At 49.3% G+C, this 12,494-nt stretch overlaps 1 protein-coding gene and 1 long non-coding RNA gene across 6 annotated transcripts in view; one reads left to right on the top strand and one right to left on the bottom strand.

Annotated features, from left to right (window-relative positions):
• Positions 1–338: 338 nt before the first annotated feature.
• Positions 339–1,672, bottom strand: LOC124105818 (uncharacterized). Its single transcript, XR_009228511.1, has 3 exons — positions 1,317–1,672; positions 626–814; positions 339–488 (listed from the first exon to the last, which is right to left on the bottom strand). It is a non-coding gene; the product is annotated as an uncharacterized LOC124105818 (long non-coding RNA).
• A 2,001-nt stretch (positions 1,673–3,673) lies between these two features.
• The window catches only part of Slc38a10 (solute carrier family 38 member 10), a 40,548-nt gene continuing 31,727 nt past the window's right edge, over positions 3,674–12,494 (top strand). For 2 of the 5 annotated variants that reach the window (XM_058585265.1, XM_058585266.1), the window contains exons 1-3: positions 3,674–3,953; positions 7,286–7,403; positions 11,622–11,667. In XM_058585265.1, coding sequence (XP_058441248.1) covers positions 3,855–3,953; positions 7,286–7,403; positions 11,622–11,667 — 263 coding nt within the window. In that variant the 5' untranslated portion in view covers positions 3,674–3,854. The remainder of the gene's footprint in view (positions 3,954–7,285; positions 7,404–11,621; positions 11,668–12,494) is intronic. The other 3 variants (XM_058585264.1, XM_046463194.2, XM_046463193.2) reach the window with 2 other exon arrangements.

The raw sequence follows: 12,494 nt of genomic DNA on the forward strand, positions 1-12,494 counted from the left end.
CCACGGGGTTGCTTATCTAGAACATAGAAATAATGCCTCAAAATTCATAAGGATGAACAGCTAAAAAAGAAAAATGGAGGGCTGGAGTTATGGCTCAGTGGTAGAGCGCTTTCCTAGCACATGTGAAGCACTGGGTTCAATCCTCAGCACCACATAAAAATAGATAAATGAACCAGGCACGGTGGCACACGTCTGTAATCCCAGTGGCTTGGGAGGCTGAGATTGGAGGATCACGAGTTCAAAGCCAGCCTCAGCAATGGCAAGGTGCTAAGCAACTCAGTGAGTTGCTTTCACAGAAGAAATGTGAACAGAAAACCAAAAATATGAATAGATGATTAACCTCATTTGTAATTAGGGAAGAGAAATTAAAGCCTCAGTGAGACTACATTTTATTTACCAGATTGGCCAAGCTGATGATATCAAATGTTGGGGACAACATAGAGCAGAGCGTCCACAGTCCACAGCCTTCAGGTCAACTGGGCCAACTGCTGTTTTGTAAATAAAGTTTTATTAGAGCAGACACACCCACTTGTTGTGTATTGTTCAGGACTGCTTTAGTGCTAAAGTGGCAGAACTTAACAGTTTTGAAAGAAACAGCGAGGTCAAGGAAGCAGGAAATACTCACCAACTGACACTTAACAGGAAGCTTGCCAACCTCCAATGCAAACCAGGAAGGACTCTTACAGCTGCGTTCAAGAGCAATTTGGCGGGCTGGGGATGTGGCTCAAGCTGTAGCGTGCTCGCCTGGCATGCGTGAGGCCCGGGTTCGATCCTCAGAACCACATACAAACAAAGATGTTGTGCCCGCCGATAACTAAAATAAATAAATAAATAAATAAATATTTAAAAAAAAAAAAAGAGCAATTTGGCAATTACTAGTAAAGATATGCATGGGTTTGAATCTGCAATCCAACTTCTAGGTATTTACCCTGGAGAACTTCTAACATGTAGACACTGAGGTGACAAGTACAACAATACTCAGTACATCACTGTTTATAATGGCAAACAACTGGAAACAACTCAGTGCCCTTGGCAGGAGAATGGATTTATATTCTGGGCTACTTAAACAATGGAATCCATAGAGCAGAAAGAATGACTTACCCCCACCACACTGTCGTGATGGTGATGGTGAATCTTATAAACAACGTTGAATGAGATAGTTGCAGAATGTATACAATATAATTCCATTTAGTATACAAGTAAAAAAATGCAAAAATGCTTTATCCCAATATACTATTGAGTTAATTAGGCTATAGCTTTGGCTTCGTGAAACAGAATCCAAAATAACAGCAGCTTAAACCAGACAGTCTGTCTACCTTATGGAGCAGTCCAGAGACAGTAGTCTGCACAGGTATGATGGCTCTGTCCCACGGTGCCCAGGAACCCAGGCTCCTCCTGGCTCCACACCTGCCATGGTCTCATCCTGGCCCCCATGGTCTGTGTTCCAAACAGCACATGAAAGAAGGGACAAATTCCTCCTTCTGAGGATTGATCTAGAAGTTGCAGCTGTCATTTTTGCTCACTTCCTGTTGGCTGGAACTTAGTCACACGGTCGCCCTTACTTGCAAGGGAGGCTGGGGACTGTTTTCCTTATTCTAGGCAGCCACATGTGCAGGCCAAATCCCTATTAAATTGGAATAAATAACAATAAAGACACAAGCATAATTGTTCAGTGGTAAACTTTAAAGAAAAGTAATGATAAAATCTGGATAATGATGATTTCAGAGTGGTAGGGAAAAGGGAACTGGGGAGGAACTCAAGTTTGAGTTTCTAGTAACCCCGCTCTTAAAGCTGAAGTCCCCACAGGTATTATTATTCATTACAACCTGTGTTAAGTTTCACATCTTGGGGCTGGGGTTGTGGCTCAGTGGTAGAGTGCTCGCCTAGCATGTGTGAGGCCCTGGATTCGATCCTCAGCACCATATAAAAATAAATGAATAAAGATATTGTGTCCAACTAAAAAATAATAGATATTAAAGAAAGTTTCACATCTTGAACACGAAATTTCATAAAAATTACATAATTAATCAAAAGTAGTTTATACACTGTATGATATTTGCATAAAATAAATGAGTGCAGGCATTTATTATTTTGATTTTGTACTCAGTTACTCTTAATCCTGGCATCTCCTCCTCTTCTTCTCTTGAAGGTGGGACAGGGCATTACTTAGTGGCTGCACTGCCTCATGCCTGAAGAGCCTCTCATTTAAGACACAAGACCCTGCATTTGCCTGCAGACATGGCCAAGAGCTTCCCCAGCAACCTGCAATTCTCATGTGCAATTCCAGTTCAGGGGACTGGTGGGCATCGCCAGATATCAGGATTTATTATGGGTCAGGGCCCTCCTTTCTTCTCTCACCTCCCCAACATCTATTTCTACAGGAAGAATTTTCATTTGTCCAAGCCCCAGCCTATTGGCCACCCGCTCTGGAAGCTCTCCCAGATTTCTCTGGTCACATCAGTCTTTCCATCTCTTCCTCTCACATTTCCTTCACTCCTTTTCATATTAGGCTGTTAGATTCCTCCCACTACTGCAGGGGCGATTCTGCAGACTCCACGTCCGGCTTCTGTCTTAGCTAAGTCTCCTGCCGGTAGTGGAGTGGACCAACCCCTCGGTGCTGAAGTGGCACCCCTTTCTCCACAGAAAAGTCTTAACTGGGCATTTCTGAAGATTTCTCCAGAAATCTTCACCATGGCTGATTTTAGGATTGTCAACAAGAGTCTCTGCAAAAGAGTTTAATGTAGATAAACTTCCTTTTTTTCGTGTTGCCGTTTTACTTGGCTACTGGCTGGGAAGAAATCAGCACTCCAGGTGCTGGACACCCTCTTACTAGTTTTTCACAACCGGATCTAGTATAGCAGTTTGTACAAATGTGCAAACTAGGCCTCTGGCCTTGAGCTGGGCTTCACAGAGATGTCCACATTTCTAGGATAAGAGAAGTTACCAATTGGGCTCCATGGTAACAGCTGGTAGGGGGGAGGAAAGAGAGGGGATCTCAGGTGTTGTCCTTGAAGGGCTAACTTGCCCAGAATAGTGAAAGAAAAAGCTGCTTTTATGTGAACTTCTACAGACTGTAAACTTCTGAGCCCCTCCCCTTAGATGCTGGGTATAAGACTCTGAAACTCCCTGAACTCGGGGTTCAGGTTATTGATTGATTACAGCAAAAGCTGTGCCCTCTGAACCCGGCTGCAGCCAAATAAAAGCGTTTCCTGCTCTCTTCCGTGCCTTGCCTCATATGTCCCACAACAGTGCCTCGGCCATCAGAGTACCAAGCACACGCCCTAAAATCAGTCGTAAGGGCTAAGCGCTGCCGATGAACGCTAGAACCCCGCTCGTCTTCGCAGGGCGCAGCGACCCCCTTTCTCTCCAGCCCTGATTGTCCTTCCGCATGAAGCTCCCAGGGGAAGAACCCCTGGCCGTCCAGCCCCATTAGTATCCGAGGAGGAGCCGACCTGGTTAGCGCCGGCTAAGTACCAGGCAGGAACCGGGCTAGCGCGCCGGCACCGCCCCTCCTGGGCACGCTTGCCTCTCATTGGCGCTCACCACCCCGAGGCCCGCCCCGTCGTACAAGCCCCGCCCCCATCCCTCTCAACTTTCCGGGACCGCCTCTTGCTGGCTCGGGTCCCGCCGTGCCCCGCCTTCGTTACCGTCACTTCCGGGCAGGGAGTGAGCGGAAGGCGGAAGTGTGTGTGCTGGGGCCGGCGAAGCCGGGCTGAGGTGTAGCTCCAGAGCCGCGGCTCTTCCGGGTCGGCGCCGCGGGCCGCGAGAGCGAGCGCAGGACCATGGCTGGGAGGCGGCCGCGCGGCCTGGCGGGGTCTGGAGGCTGACTGCGCGCCCCCGCCCCGACACTCAGGATGACGGCGGCCGCCGCCTCCAACTGGGGGCTGGTCACGAACGTGGTGAACAGCATCGTGGGCGTCAGCGTGCTCACCATGCCCTTCTGCTTCAAGCAGGTGAGCCGGGCCGCCGACGTGCGAGCCGCCCGCAGGCCGCGCCGCGCCGGCTCCGGGCTGCGCCGACGCCAGGGCAAGGCCCGGGCGCGGAGAGGTCGGTGTCACCGCGGAGTGACTGCCACGTGGAGGACAGCGCCGCGTCTGCGTGGCCCCTGCTCGCAGCTTGCGCGCGCGGGCGGGCGGGCGGGCGCCCGGGAGGCCGCGCCCTCCCGGGGCCGTTAACCGTGCGCTGGCCCCGGTCCCGCTGCCGGGAGGTCCTGGCCGCTGGCCACGCCAAAGAGGCAGGCAGTGAACATGCAATGGGGGGCTGCGGCTCAGTGGCAGAGCACTTGCCTGGCCTGTGTGCGACACTGGGTTCCCTTCTCAGCGCCACGTATAAATAAGTGAATAAAGTAAAGGTCCAGCAACAACTAAAAAATACATATTAAAAAAAAATGAGACGGGCATTTTGGAGCCGGAGGTGGGTGCCGGTAGTTGTTTGAGCACTTCGCGTGTTTCACAAGTAGCTCTTTTGGATGAAAACATCAAAAAAAAAGTTGCGATCCAGGAATTTTCCGTCCTGCACGCAGAGCTCTGCAGCCTTTTCGTGTGGGTTGTTAGTCTAACATTGTTGGCCAGTGTAGGCGGGAGGACAGAACTGCGATGTCACCAGAGCCCCTGGCTAGGGCATCCCAGCACTGTGTTACCCCAGGGTGCTTCCGGAATTCCTGCCTCCCCCAGTGTCCGCAGCAGAACTGTTGGGGATAGCGGTGGCTGTGAAATGCCTCCGTGGTTGGGACTAGGGCCCAGGTGATTCATGTGTCCCCAGATTTGGAGCACCTGCTGCCAGAGGATGAGGTCAGCAGAGGCCTTCCTGGGAAGAGCTTGGAAGTTTAGCCGGGAGCCTCTGTGCTAGCAGAGGATGAGAAACAGTCACACGTGTCCTTAGTGCCAGCCAGCTGCTTCCTCTGGACTCATCATCTCCTTCAGCAGAAGCCAACACGCTAGTTGGAGAGGGGTGTGTTTAGTGTTTGGCAGCTCTGCCATTAAAAAACTTGCATTAGTGTTTCTTTTTCTCACCCAGTAATTCTGGCACTTACACACACATGCACACATATAAACATTTTGTTGAATTTTAATGTATAGAAAACTTTATATGCTTCAGGTATACTCAGTGATTTTTTATAAAGTCAACAAACATAGTGATTTACTTTGCATTGAAGAATGCCATAGTGCTAGCATCCTTGCCAGTCACTCCTGCCCACTACACAGGCCACCACCTGCCTCTGGTGCGGGAGGTTCCATTGCCTGCTTTCTGCTGACATTAGATGGAGTTGGTGTGTTTATTTCAGGATCTGGTAGTATTCTGTCATATGGAAATAGAGTTTGTCCTACCTTTGCAGGCATCTCTGGTGTTTCCTGTTTGGAGCCCTTGGGACCAGTTGCCGAGGCTCTATGAGTGATAGCGTTTATTTTGGGTGTGTACCTGGGTAGAACATCAGGGTCACAAGGTGTGTGTGTGCAGTTCTAGTGGATGCTGCTGAGAGTTTCCAGGGCAGATCGATGTTCTAGTGTTCACTCCTGCCAGCAGGTGTCTGAGGTCCAAGTGCTCCACACTCTGCAGTATTTGATATCCTGTTTCTTTTCCATTTGAGCCATTCTGATGAGAGTGTGGTGACATCACATTGTGTGTGCATTTATTTTTTTGTGGTGCTGACAATTGGACCCAGGGCCTTGCACATACTGGGCAAGTGCTCTACCACTGAGTCCCAGCTCTTGATTTTTTAAATTTTGACACAGTGTCTCATTAAGTTGCCCAAGATGGCCTGGGACTTGCCATCTTTCTGTCTCCCCTGAGTAGCTGGGATTACAGGCATGTGCCACCATGCCTGGTTCATTTGTGTTTTTAAAATTGATAGACTTATATTTTTTTATATTTATTTTTTAGTTTTAGGAGACACAATATTTTATTTTTATGTGGTGCTGAGGAGCGAACTCTAGTGCCTCAGCTGCTAGGCAAGCACCCTACCTCTGAGCCAGAACCCCAGCCCCTAGATTTATATATATATTTTTTAATTTTTTTAAATTGTTGATGGACCTTTATTTTAATCATTTATCTGTATGCGGTGCTGAGAATTGAACCAAGTGCCACATATTCGAGGCAAGCACTCTACCACTGAGCCAGAACCCCAGCTGGGATTTACATTTTTAAGTAGTTTTAGGTTTATGACCAACTGAGTGGGAAGTACAGGGAGTTCCTGTAGACTGCCTGACCCCTTAACGCCTTGTCCCACGTAGAGGTGCTGATGTTTTAAGAGTCCATTATTATTATTTTTTTTTTAAAGAGACAGAGAGAATTTTAATATTTATGTATTTTTTAGTTTTCGGCGGATACTACATCTTTGTTTGTATGTGGTGCTGAGGATCGAACCCGGGCCGCATGCATGCCAGGCGAGCGCGCTACTGCTTGAGTCACATCCCCAGCCCTTAAGAGTCCATTATTAAGGGATCGTTTACATGCAGTGAAACTTACCTATTTTAGGGTGTGGTTCCTTGGATTTTGATGTTTGTGTACTGTCATGTAGCCACACAACCAAGTTCCATCACCTCATAAAGTGACCTCTGTCCCTCTGCTGTCCACACTCTCCCATCCTCAACCCCTGTGACCTGCACAACTTGCTCAGGTTGTACCTTTCTTGAATGTCCTATAAATGTCACCACACTTCATTGCCTTTGGGTCTAGCTTCTTTCCGTTGGCATGGTGCATGCAGGATACATTCATGTCAAAAGGGGTACAGTGGTTCCTTTTTTACTGCTGAATAATGTTCCTTTGCATGGATGGACCACAATTTCTTTATTGTTATTGAAGGCCACCCAGGTTACTTTCCAGTTTGGGGATTATGGTTACACCTGCTATAGAGATATAGGTTTGTTCAAGGACATGTTTTCATTTCTCTGGGGGAATTACCTAGGAGTTTAGTTGCAGAGTCACATGGGAAGTGTCTGTTTAACTAATAAGAAAGTCACACATGTCATCTCTTATCTCTCAGAAGGTGCTTACCACTTATAGTTGTTGATCCAAGTAGCTAACACGTGGTGAATGTGACGTGTGTGCAGAGAATTGGGGAACCAGCTAGCCGGGTTGGCAATACCTAGCTGTCGAGTAGGACTTGAGGAAGGGGAAGATTCACATGCAGGATTCCCCTGCTTCAGGGCAACAGCCCTCAGTAAGAGGAGACTGCGGTGGAGCCTCCCTGCGGGCAGAGAGTGCTGTGTGAACCCTGATGCTGTGTGTGAGGTGGAGGTGCTGGGGAGGATCTGTTTTGTGATGTCTCTTTGTCTCCACTCTCCAGTGTGGCATTGTCCTGGGTGCCCTGCTCTTGGTCTTCTGCTCCTGGATGACGCATCAGTCATGCATGTTCTTGGTGAAGTCTGCCAGCCTGAGCAAACGGAGAACCTACGCCGGCCTGGGTGAGTACTGGCTCTTGGAGTAGTTGGTTCAACACAGTTCAACACAGGGGCTGGGTTGAAGTCACTGGCTGGCCTTCTCTGCGCTTAAGCCCTTTCTCAAGAAGCATGACATTCTACCTCTGGGGCTGTGGGGTCTTATTCCTCTGATTTGGTTGTTTTTCTTCCATTTTATTTCTTAAATTAATTATTATTGTTGCTATTTTTTGCTGTACTGGAGATTGAACCCAGGGGTGCTCTACCATTGGGCTCTACCTTTAGCTCCTGATTTTTTATTCTGAGACAGAGTCTTGCTTAGTTGTTCAGGTTGGCCTTGAACTTGTGATTCCCCCTGCCTTAGCCTCCTTACCGTGGGGATAAAAGGTGTACTCCACTATGCCCAGCTCTACTTTATTCTTAATGAGTTTCTTGGACATCAATGTTCTTTCTTATTTTAAAATTTAATGCAATTTAAAATAAAAGTGTTAATAGAATCACCTGCTTCAGTATTGAAGTGATAGGGAAAGGTTGAGGTGTCAGGTCTCCCACTTGCTCTCCTGCACCCCCACTCTGAGCGGGTGATGTATGTACTTTCCTCTCCAAGTCTGGCAGGGATAGCTATGCTCACCCTCTTTAGGGCTGCCTGGCTGTGTCACTCCCCTTACCCAGAAGCCTTCCTTGGAGCTGTCGAAAGGGATTCTCCTGAACTCCCCACCTGGAAGTCTATGGAGGATCTTGTTCTGAGCTTTGGCTGTATCTGGGATTAGACGGACAAAGACGATAGGCTTTGTCTGTCTCCTGGTTCCCTTGCTGCGGTTTTGTTTCCTGTAGTTTTTTCTTCCTTTAATGTGACTTTAGTCAGAAGGAGTGAAGGCTGTGCTCTCCATTTCGGTTTGGGCTCTTAATACTTTGGCTTTGAGGGCACCGCCTTCACTCTCCTGTCTGCCTGCCTAGTCTGGTGTATTCAGCCAGGGTAGTGTGTGTTCTGTTCTCTCCAGGTCTCTCTGCCTGCCTTGGCTCCCTCCTCTCAGCTCTGGGGGCACAGGGAGGAGACTGGTGAGAGGAAACAGGGTGCAGAATTACAGGGCTGAAGAAAGTAGACTCCTCTGGACATGCACAGTGAACTTGGGCATAGCCTCTCGTTTCCTCCCAGCCTGCCTTGCACTGGCACTGGGACACTAGTATTTGTTTCTGACTCCAGAACCCAGGGACCCCTTCCTTCTCTTCTGCTCTTGAGGATAGTGGCACTCAGTCTTTCGTTGTCATTGAGTATGTATGAGTTATTGGTGAAACTTGACCCATACTGAGAGGGCCTAACTGCTAGGTCTGAAGTAGTCCCTTCCTGGTCTGCACACCTGTGGCTGGTGAGATGCTTGTCCCCACTGAGGTCTTCCTCTGCATTTTATAGCAGAGACTGCAGCTTCGTACTCATACTGTATCCTGAAAGAAGTTGTGGGGCCCTCGGCTGGGAAGGTCATGGCTTTTGATAACTGGCTGGCTGATTATTCTTCGAAAGTTCCTGAGAAGTCAAACCGGTTTGACAAGATGTGAAAGATTGAAAGAAAATTGCCTTGTGAGCAGTGCTGTATGCTGGCCACCTGGGCTCCAGCCTTAACCACGTGGGCAACTGCTGCCCAGCTCGTCCTGCTGCATGTGGACACCCTCCTTCAAGCCTCGTTTCATTTCAGAAAATGCACAGGCATCAGAATCGATTGTTTAGATGCCATGACCCCCATGAAACTTTCTGAGCCCTGGACGTTGCCCTGAGTTATGGCCAAATCCTGGCACGTGTGGTCTGGGCTGGAAGCTGCTTCTGCTGCAGCAGGGACCTCTGAGTTCTTGGTTGTGAGCAACCAGTGTTGCCGGTGCCGTGTCACACACATTCCATGGCCCTTGGGCTTCCTGGGCGTGTGCTGTGTGGCTTGGGAAACAGGGCTGTCAAACTGAGCTTTCAGACCCTTTCCACCCTTGGCTTTCTCCTGCTGTGTGCTGCTGGCCCTGTGTCCCATGCAGCAGTTGGGTCCCCAATACCATTCCTCCCCTGGTTCCAGGAGGAGCTGTGTTGAAGTCACTGGCTGGCCTTCTCTGCCTTGTATGTGTTGTCCTTTTTTTTAATGGGGGTTATTGGGGATTGAGCTCAGGTGCATTCGACCACTGAGCCACACCCCCAGCCCTATGTTGTGTTGTATTTAGAGACAGGTCTCACTGAGTTGCTTAGCCCCTCAGCTGAAGCTGGCTTTGAGCTCATTATCCTCCTGCCTCAGCCTCCCGAGCCACTGGGATTACAGGTGTGTGTGGCGTGTTGTTCTGTTTTGAACAGCACCCCTTCTCTGCCCCGTGTGTCCCCCCATCTTGCACAGCACCCCCTTCTCTCCTTTGCTGCTGCTGGGTTTTGCAAGCAGGAGAGGGTGGGAGTCAGCTCTGCTGGGCAGCCTGTGGTGCTGGGGAGGAAAAGGTGGCCCTGTTTCTCAGGGTCCAATGAAGGCAGGAGGCAGGCAGGTGGAAAGCCTGGGTGCTTCCCTGGTGCCAGAGCCAGCTGGCCTCCTCGTCCCCATGTGGCCTGCCCTGGATGGAGGAGGGGGCCCATGAGTGTGGGGAAGGGTGTGCCCACCCACACTGAGGTGGTTCTTGGACACCTGCAGACACTGGGGTGTGGGTGAGCCAGGGGAAAAGAAGAGAGAAGAGGGGCGGCTGCAGTGACAGGGCCTGGTTTTGGCATGGCCCTGCTTGGAGTCATGTTCTAGGAGCCAGAAGAGAGCTCTGCCTCTCACTTCTTCTCTGATTTCCTGTGGGCTTTCCACTCTCCCATGTCTGGATGCAGGCATGTTCTGGAACTTTTCTGCAGCAGGCATTCCAGTGTGAAGCATCCTGTAGACTCAGCTTTCTTTTGGAGAAGAATTGGGGATGGGCAGGTACCATCACTTCCACCTGTGGGACTGGAGATTCTGTGTCCTGCCAGCTGGTGCTTAGGTCTTGATCAGCATTCTGGATTCTGGGTAGGGATCAGGCTCAGGCTTTGGCTTTTGTTAGATGCACTTGAAGGGTGCCAGCTGAGTTTGGGAAAGGCCAGAGTGACCCCTGGAGGCAGAAGCCTTCTCTGCTCTCAGGATGGGCCTAGGCTAAGGCCAGTTCTCCAGCTCTTGCCAATACAGGGCCTTTCCCAAGTAAATTAAAAATGACGGGATCATTCATACCCAACAGGCTGCATGTTTCCTGCTTTCAGACCTTGCCAGGGGGCCTCCAACCCCCTGTGAAGGAAATGAGCAGGAAGCTGGGGCTGCTGACAAGGATGAAGCCATCCTGTCACATGCACCCCCTTTGGGCTGCTCCTTGGAGACCAGAACTTCCCCTTCCCCTCATCTGACTGGACCATAGGGAAATTGATGATGACCAGATCACCATCAGGGTCCTGGGAGGGACTTTGCCAAGTCAGCAATTTCTCATTTCTAGAAATGATTCTGGGGTCAGGAAGGAAAGACAGAGGCTCCGTTTGTGGTAGGGTGCCCTGTGTTGTGGCAGTGCCCACTGTTCATCAGTGCAGCATTCTGGCTGTCTACTTGGACACGGGCAAGCCCCAGAGCTCTCCTCTCCTCCCTTGGTCCCAAGAGTGACATGCTCATAAGATTGTGTTTCCTTCTGCAAGTCACTATTGAAGGTTGAAGACAAAAGCCCTCCTTCCTGTGCTGCAGGCTTGGAGATCGGCCTTCTGGCCAAGGGCTGGACCTGCGGGGTGCCTGCAAGCCCTGGAGACCTTTCCCCTGTGCCCTCGGTATTGGCCCTGTTCTAGGCAGGCCTCCTCGTGGTCGCCACATGCTGGGAACCTCTGCTTTGTGGGGACTTTTCTCTGTTTCTTTTTAAAAATATTGTCATGTGGGGCTGGGATTGTGGCTCAGCGGTAGAGCGCTTGCCTCTCACATGCGAGGCCCTGGGTTCGTTCCTTAGCACCCACATAGATAAATAAAATAAAGATATTGTGTTCAACTACAACTAAAAATATATATATTAAAAAAAAACAACATTGTCATGTGAAAAAACAACCTGACTTTTGTCTCCCTTGCTTTCTTTTTGTCTCATGTGGTTTTGTTTATGGAGGGTGGATTCCCCAAAATGCCTGGGGCCAGAATTTGAAAGTATCCCCCCCCTTAGATCCATAACACATAAGACCAGTGGGTTTGGGTCACATGGTCTCACTGCCCTGCTGCTCACCGTTGGACTGAGCGCTTTTCTTCTCTTTGGTGCTAGCGTTCCACGCCTATGGGAAGGCCGGGAAGATGCTGGTGGAGACCAGGTAAGCCGCGAAGCCACACCCACCTTCTCTTTCCTTCATCATTACCTGCAGCTGCAGATGCTGCGGATGTAGGAGGCGAATGGCCTGTTTCACATGCGGATTGGTTTATAACTTAGTCAAAAGTCTAATGTGTCTTATTCTGAAAGTGATTGCTGCAAGGTTGAAAGCCTTACACAAGTCTTACCAAGAAGTCCATAAAGCTGGGGAACTTGGAACCCAGTAGAATAGCTCTCCCTCCACTGTAAATAACGGCTCAGTGCTGTTCCCTTACCTGTAACCCAGCACTGCTGCAGATAGGCGGATTAAACTGAGGCATGTTTTTTTCATTTGGACTAAAATTTTATGAGATGAAACTTTGCTGGGAAATTGCAATTTTATTTATATGCTTATTTTTTGGTACTGGGAAATTGTACTTTTAGCTTTCTAAATTAGGGAATTGTAAACTTGCGGGGCGAGGCCTCCCTTTTTTGGGAGCAGATCATCGTTCTTTTTTTTAGTGCTGGAGATTGAACTCAGAGGCACTGGACCACTGAGCCACATCCCTAGCCCAATTGTATTTTATTTAGAGACAGGTCTCACTGAGTTGCTTAGTGCCTCGTCGTTGCTCAGGCTGGCTTTGAACTCACGATCCTCCTGTCTCAGCCTCTGAGCTGCTGGGATCACAGGTGTGCGCCACTGTGCCCTGCTAGATCATTGTTCTTTTAACTTGTCTTACGTCATGATGCATTTCTGCACAGCTAAAAGAACTTTGAGACCCTCCTGTCGAGAGAAAAATACAGTACCACACAGAGAAGTTTACTGTTGTTCAGTCTTCACTCCAAGTACGA

This window comes from Marmota monax, unplaced genomic scaffold, assembly GCF_021218885.2.
Source record: "Marmota monax isolate L192 unplaced genomic scaffold, Marmota_monax_Labrador192_F-V1.1 WCK01_AAM20220418_F8-fsc00220, whole genome shotgun sequence".
NCBI classification, from domain to species: domain Eukaryota; kingdom Metazoa; phylum Chordata; class Mammalia; order Rodentia; family Sciuridae; genus Marmota; species Marmota monax.